The 17,500-nt window shown below is 40.0% G+C and overlaps 1 protein-coding gene and 1 pseudogene across 1 annotated transcript; both read right to left on the reverse strand.

Annotated features, from left to right (window-relative positions):
* Positions 1 to 1,800: 1,800 nt before the first annotated feature.
* LOC137971657 (melanopsin-like) lies at positions 1,801 to 2,841 on the reverse strand. Its single transcript, XM_068818448.1, has one exon. The coding sequence runs from the start codon at positions 2,839 to 2,841 to the stop codon at positions 1,801 to 1,803; it is 1,041 nt and encodes a 346-aa protein (XP_068674549.1).
* A 6,123-nt stretch (positions 2,842 to 8,964) lies between these two features.
* LOC138002692 (uncharacterized) overlaps positions 8,965 to 17,500 on the reverse strand; it is a 27,959-nt pseudogene continuing 19,423 nt past the window's right edge.

The following is a 17,500-nucleotide window of genomic DNA, read 5'->3' on the forward strand; positions in this document are numbered from 1 at the left end:
GGTGGCTCAGTTGGTTGAGCATCGGGCTGTCACGCGGGAGGTTGCGGGTTCGAACCCCGGCCGGATCAACACTAAGGATCTTCAAATAACATTCAAGTCTTCCCGGATAAGGACTGTAAACCGTAGGCGCCCCGTCTGACACGTGACTCTAAAAGAGTGCGGGATGGAGTCCCCGGCCTTGTGACTGTCCTGTTGTCTCCAGCAGAAGTTGCCGGCTTGGCGTGACGTCTTTAAAAAAGGCTCACTTGTGGTGTATGAGGCCACCTAAGCAGAAACAGCCATAAGTTAAAACGAGACTTTTCCGAGTGCTGGAACATGTACCTGTAGATGTAGATAAAAACAGTAGCCAAGGGGCCTTCACTGGCGGGACAATCGCGTTCCCGACATCACCTCATTATTTATGCCTGTGTCAATGCCTGTGTCAAGAAATCAAATAGTTTTTTCTCCTATTTTGTATTTCAAGATCAACGTAAAAGCTGCATGTTGTTGCACGTTCTAGCCAAACTTAGCGTCAGCCGATGGCCGGAATCAAAGTAACCGTAATAGCATCGGCTTGGAACCTTTTTAAGGGAACATTAAAAGGAAATACTAATAGTACTAAGAAATCACCTTAATTAAGCAGGTGACAAGAAAGCAGAGAAAAACTAACCTGAACGCGATAAACTATTGTTTTGATTATGTAAAAGAAACTTTCCATTCTCGGCTGTAGCCTGCGTGTGGGGGAGAGACGCGCGTGGCAGGTTCCTCTCTTCTCTCTCTCGCGCGTCCCCTTGCTTGCAACCGCGTCTTCTATTACTTTCGTTGTGTTTATTTTATTTGAAAGGGAAGGAAAGGTATACAGTTACAAAATAAAGCAAATTAATAAACAGTACTTTCGTTTTGTTATTAGGGCTCAAGCGACTCAGGTTTGTGAGCGCTGTTTAAGTGTTAAATTTGTTGCGGCCAGGGAATGCATTTTTAAGATTGCCAAGGGATCGCAACCTACTAATACGTATTCTGTTGCGCTTCGTGTGACACTATCAGTAGTCGAAACAATGACAGCTAAACTGCGAAAAGTAATGTACTTATAAGTTATATCTGATCATCAAAGTTTTTACAGTTTGATTTTTATTGTTATTTACTTGTCATTAATATTAACGCAAATTTTAACAAAAAATAAAGCAGAGGTGCACGCTGATGGTGTTTACTGAAAACGTAGACTGATCAAAGGAGCGGGAGCTTCGTTAATTCTCGGGCAAACATTTTTTTGAAGTACGCGTGTCTGTGGCTCGCGCGTGTCTTACGCGCTCGTTTTTTACCCTTACTACCGCTAATCGCACTTCCTTGCAATCCGAGTCAAGAACTGGATGGTGAAGGGCACAGCTCGGCGTTATGGGGTCGAAAAGCAAATGACTGGAGGGCTTTTAACGTCTCGCGACTTCCAATATTTGGTATCATAATATCTGAAATTTAACTTCTCAACGTCTCCATTTAAACTTGACGTCTGTCTTTCATTTATAACGAAAGTTAAAGTAGTGATCATTGCAAAATTTTGCAATTTTACTTGCATACTTGCAAATGGTGCCTTTTTTATTTTGGCTTATTACGGAAAAAGTTGTCATAGTTAAATATATTTGAAGTACCAATGAAACCTCAAAAAAATAAATAAAGGAACAAGTAACAACAAATGTCGACATACTGAACTTTCATCTTAAATTTGAATATCTTTTATTCGGTAATAAAATCAAAAATATTGCTGAAACCCAATAAATTATAAATACGATTAAAATTGAACTCGTCTGTAATTGCTAAAATTGTATTTTATCGGTATAAATGGACAAGTTTACTCCGAGTTAATTCGTATAGACTATTTTCGGAACTATTGAAAGTAATCTTAGTACGCGAAGTTGAAATGTTGTGTTGTGGAAGAAACTCGTTGATACGTCTACACCTTCCTCTTTTGTTGGTAATTCTATGTATCCAACGGTGTAACATCGGTCGCACAATTCTCTTGAAGCGCTTGTTAAGATATCCATGAAGAATCAAGTTAATAAATACCCCGCATTGCATTGTAACGCAGCAAAACACTTTGGCATTGGGCGACAGCTGACCTGTGAACATTGCAACCGCTATAACGAATAGATGCGGTAAATGACATGCGCATAACGTCCCCACTGTGACCGCTATCATCTGAATGTTCTTGACGGATACTTGGATGTTTCGCTCTGCAATTCGCCTGCAACTGGACTCCAGACTATAAAAATCTGGTGGTATATTGTCTTTTCTTTGATGGAAATAAAGAACTAAGTTTGCGTAAATACTGATGGTTCCAAAGTGCAGAAAACCGAGAAATGAGAATTGGGCCGCGGCAACTCCACGTGGGAATGAACCAGGGCGACTACGCCCTTGTAGTTGATAAAATGTCACTAGTCCTGCATATATCAAAGATAAAACCCACGTTATACCGATACATATAGTGGTTTGTTTCTTGGACGCACGGAAAAGGTTATCGCCACACATAGCCAGGCCATATCGTATCGCACTGATGAAGAACAAAGCTTGAAAGTAAATACTGATTGAAAAGTGTTCGACAAAACACTTGACGTCGAGAAGATGCGAAGACTCGTAAATATTTACCTGTAGTACGTCGTGGAGCAACTGGCAAAGGCCAGATACAGCTGCTAGCAAAAATCCAGAAACGCAAAGATTTAACACTGGTATTGCAGACGATACACGAAGTTTTCTTTCTCTGTAGAAGGCGTAAAACAAGGTTGCTGCCGTGAATGAAGTGAACGAAGCGGACAGCGTAAATACTGTAACAGCTATGACGGCGCTGAACGTGTCTATTGTGCTGGAACTCATTTCTATCTGAAAGGTCTGAATAATTTACTAGTGAGGTTGTGCGAGGAATCAGTTAAGTCGGCATAATTTGATCACGTGATATAATTGAACAAATGAGGGCAAAGATTAGTTTGAAATCTCGTGTTCAGTGTCCCCTCACTAAATGAAAGGCAGATTTGGCTCCGAAGATGAACAGCAGATTCTCATCTCTGAATTTACGATTATCGTTGATTCTGAATTTACTCTGGAGTTAAAATTATTGATATCTTAAACCCTTACAGTTTGATAGCAATTTTGGGAAATGGACAATTTTAAATTAAACACACCCTAAATGTCTCGACAACAATCACTAGATCCTGGTAGGAGATGTGCTGCTGGCTGCCATAATATAAATAGTGCTCTACCCGTTTTAACCTGTTATAATAAACCACTTTGAAGCAGTGTCGGAAAACCAACAAAGTAGCTTAATTGTCAACTTTACAACACGCTCGACATTTTAAAATCAAGGCTAGGTTCCTAAGTAGATGAATGCGCGAATAACTCATGCAGAAAAATATGCGAGCCGAGAGAGGGAGTATTGGAGGAGGGTCTCAATGGGGGTGTAGCAAAACACGGTACACGGTTTAAAATGTCGCGATTTCACGGTGCACCCTTAATTTTTACATCAAATAATTGTTCAGAGCTTAGGAAAAGCTATAAACAACACGGTTATCTGGACAAAATAATTCACGACACATGTTAATTTTTTCCCTTTTTCACGACACACGGTTAATTTTTTGGACGTTTCACGCCACGCGCTTAACCCCATTGAGACCCTCTTGGAGGGCACCGCCTGTTTTCCAATCTCCTCTTTCAGTCTCCCTCTTGTTTCACTTGCCCAATTCCCAGGTATTCGCTCCAGGAGCCTGGTCCCAGGCTTAATGTATAGCAGATCCGCTCTTACGATTTAATCTTTTGGATTGAATCTCAGCCCTATGATACTATAAAAATTTCTGCTGCCTTTCCTGCAGTACATGGAGACGGATAAGTTCTGGAAATTGTTTTTACATAACTATGTCTTGCAAAGACATCCTGGAAATACTCTGCTACCCCTCATCATTTGCGGTGGAACGAATGTCGTGTTTAAAAGATCTCACAAGATGTTAGAGTCGGTGATTGAAGAACAGTTAAATATTCTGAAGTTTGCGTTCACTTCTCCTTAACATTTTCGGCTAAATTGCAGAATACCCCGCATCACTAGCTATTCTGCGTAGCTCTTATAAAGGGCTACGCAGAAATGCGTTCGATATGTCAATATTCACACACGGTTACGAGGTTTTATGGTTAAATTTGAATATTGTTTTGTTTGGATATCTCCTTGAGACTTGTGAGACTGAAAAAACAGCGACTGAGCCGTGAAATTTGACTTCGAAGTCTCGTAACCATGCCTGAATATCGATATAACTAACTCCGTTTCGGCTTATTGCTCTCTTATCTACAGTTACTAGGCCTAGGCACTGATTTCAAACTGGTTAGCTTTCAGTTATTGTAGTGCTTATCGACAGTTATTACGGATCAAGTAACTTCGCTGAATAATGAATAATTTACAACGGAGTAGCTGCGTAGACACGTAGCCACCTTCTAGAGAACTTGAATGAATTATGAATACAGAATTTCAGGGTATTATGAATAAATTACAACGGAGTAGCTGCGTAGACGCGTAGCCACCTTCCAGAGAACTTGAATGAATTATGCATAAATGACAACTCGAGTAGCCGCGTAGCCACCCTCCAGAGAATTTGAGTGAATCATGAATAAATTACAACGGAGTAAACTCAAGCATGCGCAATAAAACCGGAACCCACGTTTTCTGGGAAAATGCAGTCCATTATCCCAGAGTCTTTGCAGGCGCCTACCCGCTGACCAAAAAGCCCGAGGACTCTGGGTAAGAGATTGTCAGCGATCTTGTTGGTAGGCTGGTAGGCATGGGAACCAGGTTTCCCTAGGGCCTAAAAGGGAGGGTTTCATGTCCCTACGCATGGCCAAACTGCTACATTAGCCCATTTAATTCCATTGAAACAACCGAAAGCACTTGTGCTGGAAACGGAAAGAATGCCATTGAAGTGGAATTACTCATTGGAATTACTTTTGCGATCATTTCCTTTGTGTTATGAACCTACTGCATGCGAATAGATAACTCCTGCGTTATGACAACTCGTGTTCGGCCCGTACAATAAATTCGATGGTCAAAACTAAATTTGATATCTTCCTTGTAAACCCGCAGTATCTTCCACCTAATTTGGGCCCCAGTCATCCAGTGTATTTGCTTTAGCACTCTCTGTGATTAATGAACATCATCTGGTTCAGGAAGAAACCGTAAAATTTACTACCGCTAGCGCCAAATCGTGAACATGCACAAAACCGTGAATCTGTCCCTTTAAGGCGGGGAGAAACGGTGTCAACATCCAATCGATTTTAATGAGCGATGTTGACCGCTAGAGTGGCAAACGGTTTCAACACATCATCGCGGTTGTTACTATGGATACGAACACGGATACGCCAATTAGAGACCGATTAGTGCGCACGCGCATACCAAACACTGTTGAAAGAGGGTGGCAAACGGCTTCAATTTCATTCAACATTCGCGATCACAAAAGAAATGTTGAATCGTTAACGTTGTTTGCAGCAAAGTTTAAACGCTTTTAAACTCATTCAACGTCCATTCAAATTCGATTCAACATGTTTCAACACGGTTGAAAGAGGGGGGGGGGGGGGGGGGGGCAAACGGTTTTAATAGGTGGTTTGCAACCAAACTCTAGAGACAAAAATAACAATGATGTATTGTACAATTGCTGGTGGACGAACAAAAGGATCTAATGAGAGATCTATTGTTTTCGTCCACCAACATGTCGGCGATGACGTCACGTGAAAACCACCTATATTGCTGTTTAACAAAATAGAACGGATGTAGAGGCAAATGTTGAACCCATTTGCTCGGGCCTTAAGCGATTTCTTGACAAGTGTCTGTTTCTAAACATGGACATGGACATGAAGGAAAAACTTGCCACAATTTTCCATTAACGCTTCCAAGGAAGACTTGTTAGGTTAAAACTTCAAGTGAAGCTATGATCTTCTACGAGGCTAAGAAATCTTACGCATGCGCAGCCAAATCGTGAGCCCCCCTCCAAAAAAACAAAGAGTCCAAAGACGGAGCCGAATGCTCCGTTTTAAGGGCCTAAAGCGATACTGAGCTTGACGTCACCATTGATATAAATACGGACTTTACGACGGCTAGGGGAACATCATGGCACCAATTGCAAACAGTAGGGACTTCAAAGCCCAGGCTGCACGTTGTAACATTGTTAGAACACATCCCAACATTGTTATAAGAACGCCTTAACAATGTTGGACACGCATATGACATCATACAACATTTGTTGTGTTGGAGTAAATGTTTGATCGAAATCAAGACATTCTTCCAACAAAAAACGTTAAACAAAGGACATCAAACATGCATGCTACGCGTTCTAACATTGTTGATCCAAGAAATATTTTAAAACAATGTTTGGACGTATAGCCGGGGCATAAGATCTACGACCAGCGACATCAAAACCAAAAATTTCCAAATTTGGTGATTTCACGTTGTAGTCATGCAGAGTACCGCAAAAATTTGTGCTAAAATGCATGTCGCACGTGCAGCACGATTATTTTTCCTCTTTTAACCAATGGTAGTCTTGTTCTATGGCGTTGTCGTTGCCTTAGCCGTTTCTTCCCTAGTAGGTCCTAGTGATAGCTAAGGAGTTAAAGCGTAGCATCATCAATACAGGTCAGAAGATAAGATTCCCTGGGCAATAGACCATATTTGTATTCTCAGTATTGGAATGGAACTGTAGCTTGCCATGGTGGCTAATGCGGGGGAATATATTAAAAAGCATTTGCATTTGAAAAGATTCCCCCGAATTAGCCTCCATTACAAGCTAGTTCTAGTCCAATACTGAGAATACGAATATGGTCTATTCTATTGGCCACTTTGAGGGTTGTCAGGAGACAGGGTCGAGAGCGTTGTTGAATTGCATTGTGGGACTGTTTTGGGGTACACATCATCGCGGGTGCGGAGCAAGAACTCAAGTTGCAAGAAAGCGTTATACCAGGAGATGAGCTTCCTAAACCACCAGAATATTGTACAATAGCAACTTTAAAACGATGGCTCGCTTGCCAAGGTGCAAAACTGTCCGGAAAAGGAAAAGATTTAATCAAAGGGTCAGTGAGATCGTGGTACATAGACGTTCACTCACTAACAACGTAAGTTATAAAGATTTAACCCGAAGTTAATTTTTTCCGTACAAGAACATACGAAACTCTCTTTGCTTTGCAGAGTAAAAGACTACCTAAACAGAGGCTCGTCCCCAAAACATCCCACGATGCAATTCAATAAGACTCTCGACCTGTCTCCCACGCAACCTCAAAGTGGCCAATAGCACAACAATATTAATATAGAGTACACCAAATTTGGCTTTAAAAAACGCATTATAACTTGAAAAGCATACAGTTCCTTAAATTCATTATTCAATATTAAATAAAAAAAAGAAGATCACGCATTGCAAGCTGTGGACTAGCTTAGATAGTTTACATCGCCTTTTTTCAAGGTATTATGTTGAAAATTTCTTTAGAGAGCTTCCAGAAGCGAATTGAAAAGTCAGGATTTCTTGTTTTCAAATTTTGAAGGCCAGCCTTAAGAGCAATAACATTAGGTGCACACTTAACAGAGCTTGGCAGACTATTTCAATGATTTCAGGCTTTCCTTTTGTTTCTGCTCGAGTACTGTGACCTTCACAACTGCATATGCAACGCATTACAAGACCTTTCAAGTGGCCAAAATCCAAGCCGGAATGTCAAATATGAAAGAAGTTTACAACGCCTCAAGTAAGTGGCGCGGCCCCGAGGTAGGTGCATTGGGTTTGCATGCGCTTGGGCCGGATTCAAATCTCCCTTTGACCACTATTTGTCTTCGGAGCTTGCAATTCCAACTCTTCCGCGTTGTAAATAGCCAACAGGTTGCCTCCCATCAGATAAGGTTCTTCACCGTTTTCAACCATGGGTATTCAGTAGGGGCAAAATCAACACTACCAGTGAAAGGCGCTGTTACACTGTGAAATGTTTCGTGCAACTCGTCTCGCAATGTTTTGGCGACATTGTGGCGGGACAAGTTGCACAAAACATTTCACACCGTAACAGCGCCTTAAAGCCCCGTGCAAACGTACGCAACAATGTTGGCTAACAACTCTCAACATTGTTGGGTGTTACACGTTGCGTCCGTTTGCACACCTTGTTGCCTGTTGTTGCACGAAGTTTGAAACTGATCACACTTTTGAGCCAACACTGACTCCCAACATTTCTTTTGTTCCGTGATGGCCGAAGCGTTGCGCAACAATGTTGTATCTGTTTGCACAGCTCTTCCAACATTGTTGGGGCCACGCACGCACATTACATATGGTCTCCATGGAGATAGCAAGGCATTAACGTGTTTAAACCAAGATGGCAGCCGAATTTTGTAAGTTTGCAAAGTCTTATGGGTCGTATCTTTCCCATAATACACTGCACGTCCTTACATTGTTGGGAGTTGTTGTGTCCGTTTGCACACAATTGCAAATACTATCAGACATCTGCAGAACCAACAACTCCCAGCAATGTTAACTGTCTACACCATCCAGCAAGTGCACAACCAACAATGTTGGGAGCTGATGCGTCGGTTTCCACACAACTGCCAACACTATCCAACATCTCCAAACAATGTTGGAAGTTGTTGCGTCCGTTTGCACGGGGCTTAACATACGTCACACTCGATAATTTTAGTATTAGTTATGTATAAAAGTCAAACCAAATAAAGAAACCAATGATACAATCAAAAGTTATTCCAGAAAGTCGATTTCGCTATTTTGTCAGATTTGTCAATAGGCCATTTCCGAGTTCATGTCTGCCTCCTCTTCAATGCGAGTCTAGATGCGAAGTTTTTCTTATCAAAATTAGTTTTCATTCATATGTAAAGTAGAACTAATTACCATCACAAAAACTTCGCACTTAGACTCGCTTTGAAAGGGGAGGCAGACATGATCTCGGAAATGGCCTATTGTTTTCTCCAGTTCGTTGAGGAAACATCTATACATACATACATACTGTGTTTATTTCCTTCCGTTTAGCAGCTAAGGCTGAATTACACGAATGGGGTCAATACTAGAATACATAATATTATGAATACTTATATGTTACGAATTCACATAGTCTCTTTGTATTACATGGTTGTCTAATTAAATTGGTGTTTCCTGGCCTGACCTGGATATCTGGATCTGGATATCTATCAAAAATGGATATCAAAATATCTATCTGAAATGCACTGCCAGTTCCCTCTTCTACCAGGTTTTTACCACTGCCCCAATAAAAAAATAATCTTTACCTATGTACTCTTCATGAAATATTATTTTACCAATTATTTTCTTAAGAATAATCAAGCATTAACTTTGTTATAAAAGTGTTAAAACAGTGTTGCAATTTTTTTTTGGACTCTAGAAAAGACATCTGTTACCAGAAAACCCAAAAGAGTCCTAACCTTCAGCTATTCCATTTTGTTCTGAGAACAATAAATATATTATTGGACTCTGCAACTCACTTTAACTGCCTTAAGGAGGTTCGAAATAGGTCAAAACTAATTATGTTCTTAGGGTAATCATATCAAGACGAAATTTTCCCCCAAAATACTGTCACCATGGTAACGATATAACGCATTCCTTTGAGCCTTAAAATCAACATATATTGGCCTTTTTGAATAAACGGGACAGTGAAATCTTCCCATACAGCGCTACCAGATTTAGAAATAATCTGTAAAACATTTCAAGTTATACCATGATAAAAAAATCACTTCCCTTTCTTCTTCAGACTTTGAAAGTGTGTTTGCGTAACTCTTAAATGACAAAAGTTTGTCGGAGCTTTGGTTTTTATCCAAAGACCGTTTACTTTGAGCGTAAGTTTCGGATTTCACTATCCGCCATTAGTCACGTTCAAAACTGACCGATTGGACCTCAGAGAGTTGGATCTAGGGAAAGTGACGACATTCACTCACTAGCTTAAAATTTCAGCGTGCACACGCAGCTTACTATTTATGCAAACACGAATGTAAAAGTCCGAAATTCCCGTACTTCACAGTAATTCAGCCGCGTACAGACGGATTGCACTCTTAAGGTGCTGATACACTGGGCAATTTTTCGTGCAACTTGTCTCCCAACACCATTGCGAGACAAGTTGCACGAAAAATTGCAGTGTAACAGCGCCTTTAAACTAATGAGTCTGACGTCATTTTCTCCGCGATCCAGCTCTCTAAAGATTCAAATTGGTAATGGCAGACCATTAAATAACAAAATTCCAGTTAAAATATGCAGGTGTATTTTTCAAGTCAAGGCTTAAAAATTGGGTCCCTTAGTATTTAGTTAACATAGCCTTGAAATCAAACGAAAAATAAGAATTGATTTCTTGGTCATAGTGCCACTTTAAAATTCAACAAAATCTGTAGTCCATTTTTTTTAAACACAAAATTTTTTAACTTTCAAAGACAAACATTTGAAATTAACATGCAAAAAAATAAAAGCAATTTACCTTCCGGAAGCAGAGATATCAACTAGTGAAGTCGCAAAATAGGAAAAATGAGGTTACAAGATCAGCATTTACGCATGCTTCACCCGCTCATTCGAGTCCACGCATGAGTGGAGCTACAGGTCGACACAAATTTTTATCCCTTGAATTTTTGGGCTTGTCACACAGAATTCCAGGAAAGATTAAAACGCCGTTTACCGTTTGTAAATATCTGCATTGATTCCGGAGATAAATATTTAAGTTTAAAAAATGTGTAAAATATGCAAATGAGAGGATTGATGACGTCCTTCACTCAACCCAATATAACATCAAGTATATAAATAGAGCTATCTCGGTCAATTTGCAGCAAAGACCATTGAAATTTGGTAGGCTAATGGTTTTACAGGCAACAAACCTACGGCTATAAAGAAATTGGTTCCCATGGTAAGTCACTCTTTTCCAGTCTCCTCCAACCTCATTGCAATATTTATGGTGATCTTAAGCTTGAAAAACATTTAACAAGGCCACAAATTCGACCTAACATATTTAAATGCGTGCAGGATCATGCACCAACGGCAAATATCAAAATAGAGCGTCAAGGGTGCCCAGAAAAGCTTTTAATATCAGGGAGGTCTGGAATCTAGTATGTTGCCATGGTAACAAAACTGGTATGCTCATATTGTGGAGCACATCTAATGGAATGTTATTGCAAAGAACCAAGCATTTCTGACACAAATTGGCTGAGATATCTTTTTCCATCATAGTTTATCAAAATTCCGTTAAGTTTACGTTATCATTTGGCTAATTTGCATATTTTAAAAACTTTAATATCTCTAGAACAAAGAGAGATATTTGACAATAGTAAACAGCATTCTTCTTCTTGTACAGACTACATGTTTGAGTCTTAAAATGGCTTAGCTAGGAAAGATGCGAATTTCCTCATAGTAGCTTCGTAGTTTTCTTGAATAGATGTCTGTTTGTATTCCAACTATATAAGAATTAAAAGATGAAGGAACAGTAGTCCCGATCCGTCAGGTTTTGAACATTTTCCTCTGATAAAGGGACAGTAGTCCCGAAACGTCTGGTTTTAAACAACTTTAGCGCTGGAGAACCCTAACAAGTTCTAACTTTAGAATTGCGTGTGTGGTTTACGCGCGCACGCTCAGCTGAAAATCCTTTCCAGCGTCTGTTACTTGACCCTCCAAGGGTACAGGCTTTTAACGCCGCTGACTTTATCCTCCCAGTACGCGTGCAAACGACTGTTGGTACAACTAGATTTCAAGTTTACTGGGAAGGTCTAAGTCCTAGATGCACACTGGTTCATCTACCACCGTACCCTGGCTGCCAGAGGTTTTTCTCTCTCAGAGCGACGGAATAGGCGAGGAAAAACCTCTGGTACAGGCTGTTGAGAACCTCAGTTCCATGCCCCGTTTGATTGACATCGAGAAAACTCAGTAAATGGATACGTGATATAACTTACCAATCAGCATCTTCGGTTCCCACGGTACATTCGTCTTATTTACTTCGATGTCAAATTCAAAAATTCAGTGTTCCATATAAAACTTCGATGTCGAATATGAAGATAAAAACTCAAATTCCGAAGTTGAATTTTAGCGGACATATACGAAAATCAAAAAAAATTTAGAACACTGAACTTTTTCTGCTTTCAAAAAACTCTGCAGCGTTTCGATTATGGCAATAGTGGGCACGAGAAATCAGGTTGACAGCAATTGAACCAATCATAGTACTCGTTAGAACTGACAAGTTCCCGGAACCAATCGAATTGCTAGGGTCAAAATCTGACTTTGGGAATATGAAACGGCATCCCATTGCACCGGCCTTCTCAAAGAACTCGACTGCCTGTACCAGAGGTTTCTCTCGCCGCTTCGCGACTCGCTATTCCGTCGCTCTAGGAGAGAAAAAACCACTGGCATCCAGGGTGCTACCACCGATATCGATAAGGAAATATCACACACAAAAGTCGAAACTCTCATCTCATACTTAATTTGGGCAGAAAAAGTGCCATAAAATCAGTCTCCGAAGACAAACGAAAAATTCCTCACACGGTATTTGGGATAGTACAATCATTTTTAGAACTGGAAATTTCGAAGCGATAGCTTAAAACCCGTAGGGACAGGAGGTCCGAGAAGTTGTAATTCGAGCTTGAAGATTTTGCGTGCAGTTCACGGTCTGCTGAATAACTCAGCCCCCTGCTTGAAAGCCAATTATGCTGAGCCAATCAGCGTTCGGGCACGTGCGTGCACGTTCGTGCTAAGGTAGCAGATCGCGCGTGAAGGCTGTCAATTGACACCCAATCCTTTCACGTGTGATTGACATGATACATCAATCATTTTTCGCGCGCAGATTATGGCAGGAAATAAAGAAAAGCGATTTTAAAATTAATTTTTCAGAATCAATCATAAAAGTCTTCATACAATTTTCCACACAAATACTGCTTGATCTCAACTTGTCATCAATAATTATCTGTGCGATGGGGGATCTCAAAAGGTCTGTAAACAGCACAACAACTCTACATCTTCCCATGTTCATTCCCATCATTTTTTAGGCATCTGCAAAATAATAAAAATTTAATATTAGAATACATCTGATACAACCACATCTACGTTTTCATCTAATGTCATCAAAATGTTCAGCTAATGACATGAACAAAAAAAGCCTCAAAATTCCGAGTTTGATATCCATAGCAGAATTCCCTTGGACTAGTTCTGTTTATACTGGCTTTACAGCAGCTACAGATTGTAGGCAAAGACTGGTACTACAGTATGGGCATGTCATAGACCTTATTCATAAATGGCGGTCAATTTATAATTCTTTTGTCGAAGTGCAAATTAGCCTACTAAGCCTCGATACCCTACAGTGAATTGAAAAGAATTCTTGCTCTAAAATGAGGCTTGGTAGGCTAATTTGCACGTGTACAAAAGAATTAAAAATGTGACCGCCATTTATGAATAAGGTCTATGAAAGGTATCAATTATTTGAACTGAGGTTACATGTATGTCGTTGCTAAGTGGTGATCACATTCAATAGGGCTGAAAAAATCCAGGCACCAATAGACCATTTTACAGTTTGTGCTTAGTTACCTGGCCTATGAATGAAAGTGAGGCAAGTGTTGACCTTGGTTTGATAGAAACCTCACTGCTTTTCTCATGTAAATCCCAACTAATTAGCAGGAGAACAAACATCATTAACATAATAAAAGAAGGGATGGTCTGCATCATGACAAGGTCAACCCCAGCTTCACTTTCATTTAAAGGTTAGGTAACTAAGCACATAACTGCAAAAAAGGTTTAACTGCCCAAGTTGCTTCAATGACTGTGTTGAACACTTTCACTTTAACAAATTGATGTCAATTTTTGATGCGTCTGTCCTGCTTCTTTGACAATGTTATGACGAAATTCATGGTCAAAAACAGGACAGACGCATGAAAAACAGACATCAATTTGTTTCTTACAATAACAAAAAGGCAGAGGGGTCAAAATAATATTAAGTCAAAACACGAGAAGAACGTGAGACAAAAATACTAAAAACTTGAATCTGACGTGAGCAATATCGCGCCATCATCACATAAATTATAAATTCATGTGTCTGTCTGCTCATTGACAATAAAATTTAGCCAATGAGTGCACGAGAATTTTGCAGTCAGTGTAAAAAATAGAATGACATACAGTAACTGCAGTTAATAATTATACAAAATTTCACCTATTCTCTATTATCATTCCATGTATTTTTTCCTCCCTTTTCATTAGCCGAGAGCCCATCTGCAAATATTGTAACTGCCTACAAATAACTGTTTTGCTGCAAATAATATTCTGCTCGTGCATTATTGAAACCACGCTCTTGTGTGACAATGGCAGATCGGTTTCCTTTTCAAGTCCTTGAAGACAGAAATTTCTTAGCTTTGTTGACGCCTACATTTTGTTATTGAACGTTTGACTGTAAGTACAATTTGAAGTCTACAAATAAAATTATGCTGAGAAGGAAACCATTTGATTACTGCCATTACTCCACTCCTTCAAGGCAGCGTGCGCTTAACGCTTCTCAAAAAACAAAAATAAACAACAAACTCGAAGATCGAATGATAAAGCAATTATTATTGAACTTGGTCATTGCAAAATATCGGGATTTGACAGCGTCTTGCAGATCAATAATTTGCCTTAGCCTTTGGCAAATGATTATTGATCTGCTCGCCACTGAAAAATCATGACATTTTGCTCAACCTTGCCTAATAATTGTTAATTGTACACATACATGTTCTGTAGGTTTGCTGTACACAGAGCAATTCTATCAACAAATTTATACCTTTGCTGCTAAGGTGTAAAGCTTCCACTACAGCCTTGTGACTGTTCTGCTGTGTGTTGCAGCTTGCAATCTCTTGCTTTAGCCTTCTGAGATCGCGGGTGTAATTTCTTGTGTCAATGTCACGTCTTCTTTGACAATAGATTCCATACTCTATCTGGGCAACAACTGCGGTCACATTAGACGCTGACTGGTCAGTGGTGCTGTGGCCAGCAACATACAACAAATTCGTCTTAACTGTCTCACTGAGAAGACCAAAGACGTTCCTTCTGAAAGCATCTTTAAATATTGATGTATCACCAGGTTCCAAAAGGGGTGAACCTTCAACGTTCTTGGGCCGTGACTTCTTTGGTTTAACACATTCTTTCAGCTTCTTATAATGTTGATGACATTGCGCTTTTTCCGTGGCTGAGAGTTGGTGACGTGCAGGCTCCGTTTCATATTCCTCCTCATATGCTCGTTTGGTCGGAGACTCCCTGGGGCCACTTTCATACCGTGTGTCCATACTTTTTCTACCAAATGGCTCTTGAAACAAAGCCTTGGTCTGTGATTTTTTCTCAGCAATCAAAGTGTTGGAATTGGCCACTAGGGGCACTCTTGGTTGCTGTCTGCTAGGGAGAGTGCCCTCTTTCATACCTTCATTTGACTTCAATGCTTCACAGCCCTTACTAGAGGTAATAATCACTAGGTAACAAAAACATCTTGAAATTGCTATGTAAAGCAATTCTTTAACTTTCTTCACTGGCCAGTCCTCACAGACGAAAAAGGGAGGGTTATAGAGAATCACAACTTTTGACTCTAAACCCTTAAATCTCCTTAAACTGTCCACCACAACCCTGTCCTTGTGGTCTTCCTCAAAAAGGGTCTCTGCATTTTGAGTTTGAACGTTTAGGGCTTTTAGCTCAGAGCTGAGGCGATCCCTTACTTCAGTGTTTTCGACCAGGATGCATATGTCCTTCTCTAACACATTGTTTCCTCTAAGGCCATCAATGTGCTTGACAACTTCTTTTGCCCCTTTCTGGGACATGTCTTGAAGACAGGGATCTGTCCCATTCAATAGCCAAGCCACATTCTTGGTGTCCCAGCTTGATTTCCGGGATTGTCAGTTTTAAGTACTTCTTTGACTGATTAAAGATGTTGCCAGTATTGCGAAGCACATCTGTGAGTTTGGAACTTTGCTTGAGGGCTCTTTTCAGTTTAACATTATTATCTGAAAATCCCACATACTGGTTCGTGTCATAAAAGAACCATTTGTGTTTGCACTCAGCATCATCATCATCATCATCATCCTTCCACAGTTTCTGAAAGAGATCTGGCCATCTGTCACCAATCAGGTCTTGGCATTCATCCACAAAAATATGGTCATATCGAGGAGCCCTCCTCTCCAAAATCTTCACAGCATCATCAATAAGTTTAATTTCGTGCTCATCTGATTCAACAGATCTTTCAGTGATGTCAAAGAGCAGTTTGCTGAATGTTTTAACCTCCACAAGTGAACTCACGTCTTCACTATCCCGCGAATGGTTTGCTAAATGATCACTGAACTGCTTTTTGAGCATCTTAGAGAGGGGCAAATTATAGCAAACCACAAGGATCTTTTCCCCAGTCTCATGTAACAGAGCTTTATCAGCAAGCTGCTTAACCTTCTCTGCGAGAATCCAGGTCTTACCACTTCCAGCAGGCCCTGTAATCCACTGTTCTGCAGCAGCATTAAGAAGGACTTTTAATTGCTGTCTTGTATTCCATACAAGCACTTGGTGGCTCTTCTCGATAGAGGAACGTAGAGGGTAGGGGACACCATGAAACAGCCCAACAAAGCTACATGTACAAAAACAGAAGGAAAAATCAATGTTATCCAAACCTTGCAGGCAATTGACAAATTCTGACATCACTTGAAGTACTAAGTGCTGTCTTGCAATAGTTGCAACCACAACCTTTTCAAGTTTACAACAAAAGAATGTAAAACTTATGGTGAAATTTTTGGGTGAAAGATTTATATTATGCCAGACAAAAAGATGTGATCATCTTGCATGCATAGTTAATACAACAAAAGAAAAAAGTCTACCTGACATTTTTTTTGTGCTTCAAAAAGCTAAAATGCCATTTTTTATGACACAAACGTTTTGTTAATAATAAACCACCTCCATTCTTGCAGTCACACTTTCACGCACTCAGAAATGATGCCATTATATTTTACATGTAGGGCATGCCTATAAAATTGCATGCATTTGAAAACAATGCAACACGCGGTAGGTCTTTTCTACTGGTGATGGGCGGCAGACCTTTTCCATGGGAAAAGGATAACGGGTAAATGGTAAATGGTAGAGATTTTTTACCCAATGGTTGTCATGTCAGATTAAACTTTTAAGGTGATTCCTTAGTAATAGAAGTTGTCGTAAGAATTTCTTTAAACTTTTCTCAATTGTTGCCCACATTATGGTGACTCAAAATGTGCAATTAAAAAAATAGGTCACCAAGCTTGTTTGGGAGATACATTTGTATAACTTGCTCAAGTTACTCATTTAATCAGTGCGACTTCGTCTATCAAGGACAAGTTTGTTCTATCAGTTCACGATACATTTTGCAGGAAAAGGAAGCACAACTTTGACGTAATTCTTGAAATAACAAAAGAGGTGTATTGTATTGTTCAAAAGGAATAACTTTGTTTGTTTTATGGCACAGGCACACGTCTTGAAAAGGCACTGACTAAAAATATTCCTCGGTTGCATGATCTCAAGGAGACAATTTTGTGTCCAAAAGTGAT

Source organism: Montipora foliosa, chromosome 1 (assembly GCF_036669935.1).
Source record: "Montipora foliosa isolate CH-2021 chromosome 1, ASM3666993v2, whole genome shotgun sequence".
NCBI classification, from domain to species: domain Eukaryota; kingdom Metazoa; phylum Cnidaria; class Anthozoa; order Scleractinia; family Acroporidae; genus Montipora; species Montipora foliosa.